This window comes from Myotis brandtii, unplaced genomic scaffold (genome assembly GCF_000412655.1).
Source record: "Myotis brandtii unplaced genomic scaffold, ASM41265v1 scaffold123, whole genome shotgun sequence".
NCBI lineage: Eukaryota > Metazoa > Chordata > Mammalia > Chiroptera > Vespertilionidae > Myotis > Myotis brandtii.
In genome coordinates, this window is record NW_005354291.1 from 17,547,680 (window position 1) to 17,551,100 (window position 3,421).

General features: G+C 53.6%; 1 protein-coding gene across 1 annotated transcript in view; it reads right to left on the reverse strand.

Moving 5' to 3' along the window:
• The window catches only part of HIVEP2 (human immunodeficiency virus type I enhancer binding protein 2), a 26,556-nt gene that overhangs the window by 20,280 nt on the left and 2,855 nt on the right, over window positions 1–3,421 (reverse strand). The window contains exon 2 of the mRNA XM_005859138.2: window positions 858–3,419. Within this exon, the coding sequence (XP_005859200.1) occupies window positions 858–3,419 (2,562 nt within the window). The remainder of the gene's footprint in view (window positions 1–857; window positions 3,420–3,421) is intronic.

Here is a 3,421-nt window from a genome sequence, read left to right on the forward strand (position 1 = left end):
AGGCAGTTAGGGATGTAACTAAAGAGTATTAAAACGAATGAAATCGGAATCTCCTGTATTAGTTCTCAATCTCCCCAACTACCCTGTGAAAGGAGGTTTATTTTTCACATATAACCAACGAGGAAACAAACTCTGAGCGATTAAGCAGCAGCCCAGGATCACAGAACATGGAAGTGGCAGAGAATGGGTTTGAACACAATCCTCCCAACCCAAAGTGTGTATCATTTATGCTGTCTCTCTTAATTTTGAGAGTGCCAATCATTATAAGTGTGGTCGTATAATTTGGTACCAAGACCAATAAAGGGAATAGCAACTTCACATCTTCCATCCAGCACCTGGATAGGCTGGGGCAGTGGTCGGCAAACTCATTAGTCAACAGAGCCAAATATCAACAGTACAACGATTGAAATTTCTTTTGAGAGCCAAATTTTTTAAACTTAAACTATATAGGTAGGTACATTGTTATTAACTTAATTAGGGTACTCCTAAGGCTTAGGAAGAGCCACACTCAAGGGGCCAAAGAGCCGCATGTGGCTCGCGAGCCGCAGTTTGCCAACCACCGTGCTAGGTCATTAACACAGGTCAGAAGGGAGAAGAACCCAAAGGAATCAGTCTCGGAGGTAGAATTTCCTGGCACTTGGGTGGAGGGGATACTTGTGGTTTGGACTTTTCCTGGGACGCTTATAACTGAGCTCACACCAATGGTTTCTCTTACCCAGGGCCAAGCCTAATGCTGCACAGGACTCCCCCAACTCAAACCTTCATTTTATTTGCAATTTTTAGAATGCCCTTCACTATGTATTCTGCTCAGCAATCAAATCCACAATGCAGAATGCTTTCAGAACAGCATCCATTACCTGAGCGAACTGCTTCCAAGCACTCGATGACGTCAGCTTGCCGGTTCCGGGCCTGTGCATAGCAGCCAGAGTATAAATTTCTGCGGTGATTTTTTGCTTGGACCTCAGAAGAGCCAGAGTGGTCTTGGTATTCAATCCTGATGGGTTTGGATTACAGGAACTAATGCACCATGAAGCATAAACCGAGGATTTGAAGGTGGCCTGTTGCACATAATTGGGTTTTGTATAATTCAAGAAGCACCAACTCACAGTAGTTGTTGTCCGCAGACTGGGGAACTGAAGAATCTGCTGGAAATCTGCCACATCGGTGAAAAGAAGTGTCGAGTTTGCTACTTTCCTGCTTGGGCCGGAGGCCATGTGGACCAGCATGCCAACGGGCAGCTTCTGGCCCCTTCCCTGCTCTTCGAGCTGACTGTCTCCCGGCGGCAATGAGGAACTCTGTGGGCTCAAGCTCATATCGGAGGCTGTCTCATCAATATCTAATTCATCTGAGGACTCTTTGCTCTCAGAAGGCCCACTGGACTTCTGCGAGAGAGAGGGTGCCCTGGAGCTGGGAGGGAATGGCTCCCTTAGGGGCGCGCTGGCAGAGGGATGGTCTTGAGATGAGGAGGGCGACAATGAGGAGAAGGAAGATGACCCCGACTGCGAGCCATCCTTTGGCTCAGAAGCACAGCCTTGTCGAACCAGCTGGGGTTTCTGCGGGCGGGAGAGATCCTTTTTGATATCTGAGTTGGTTAGCTCCACAGCACTGAGCTCCTCCACAATCTGTCCGTACATCTTTTCTTCCTTTACCCTTTTCTGCTGCTTCGTTTCCATGAAGAGTTCTAAGCTGCTGGCTGGAGAGAGCATCCGCTTGCTCCCTCCCAGGGAGGCGGCACTGTCCGAGGTGGAAGGTAAGCACAAGGGGATTGAGGATTCTAAGCCGAGGGGTAAGGTTTGAGGTACTTTCCAGATGGGGTATTTTTCCAAGCCTGCATGCTGCCCCAACACCTGGGCAATGTTAAACCCTATCCCTTGCATGGCCGCATTGGTTACCAGTGTTCTTTGGGTCATATTCTCATCGACTTTGCATATGACAATCGCAGGACTGTTCTGCCCAAGTATCTGAGAGATGCTTGTGTACATGACACTCCCATAGGACGGAACGTGGGTCTGGATCCTAACAGGAACCACTGTTCCCGGTAAGGACTGCAAAGGCCCAGCGGCTGCCGAGGTGAAATCTTCTTGAAGAACCTGCTCGGAGGGAGTATCCATTGACTTGGTGCTCGGGTCCGACGGAAACTTTGGAAGGAGGTTCTTTGAGTGTAGGCCTGATGTTCCTGAATAACACGGGTAAGCTTGCTCTTTTGTGTGCGCATAATCAGCGGCTTTCTTTCCAGTGTGCTCTGCGGCGTACTCCAGGGGATAGCTAGGATGGATTTCTGCCTGGAAAGGAGGCTTGCTGTAGCTCTTCTGAGGGTGTGGCGCCAGGGGAGGTGGGAAATGGGCCTGCCACCAAGGAGGCTGCGGAGCGGGTAAGTGAACCATGCAGACGGTTGGATACTGGAACTGAAACAAGGCATTCTGGATGGGAGAAAACGGGATGGTCTCTTGGTGTGGAAATAAATGTGGCTGTTCAGACAAGTGCTTGCTTGTCAGATAGGATGTTGGTTGTAGCAAGGGATTCCTCAGAGCTTCTTGGCTGTCCATGTGCATGAGCTGTGGTTGGGCCAGGTGCAGTGGCCCTGAGCTCAGCTGGGCACAAGGACCCACCAGCTGCTTCCCTGGGTCCTCTGCCTGGAGAGGGGGCAGCACAGAGGACGGGCCGTGGGGCCACGTGGACCTCAGGCCGGCGTGCAGGTGCTCCATCTGCTCCTGCTTCACGCCCAGGTCCGCGCCCGCCTCGCCCTGGGCGATCTCGGGAGAGCCGCTGAAGGAAGCCTGCCGCACCAGGAAGCACTTCTTCCTCTCCCGGGACGGGGATAAGGTGGAGGCCGGCGCCCCGGCCCCCGGAGCGTGGGACAGGTTCCCATAATCAAAGGATTTGCTCCGAATTTCTGGGACTTCAGTTGGGTGCGGGCAAGGCATCTGCTCGGAGGAGCAGCGCCGCATCTCTTTCTGGTGGTGGTGGCCGGGCACAGACAGCGAGTAGGACCCAGCGGGGACCGTCAGGAACTCCGAATGCTTCCCAAACTCATCCTGCTTACCCGGGGCGGCAAGCTTCACGGTGTCTTCCCTCTCGAAAGACATGGAGAAGCTGGAGCTGTGGGACAGGTTGCTTTCCTGGCTGGGGCTGCGAGAGAGGCCGGTGCCCGTGGACTCGAAGCTGGACTCCCCGGAGGAGTGCTCCATGTCCGCCAGGCGCAGCCGCTTCTTCTTGGGCGGCAGCTTCTCGGCGGGCAGCTGGGACAGCGTCTCGCTCCTCTGCGGCCACTGAAATTCCTCCACCGGCTTCTCCGGCTCCTTGCTCTGCGCTTCTTTCTCCTTGTCCGGCTTATCGGGCTCCTCCGTCACGCGAATCTCCGGAACCTGGATGTTGTGCTGGCGGACCAGCCGGGGCTGCGCGTGGTACGCCTGCGGGGGCG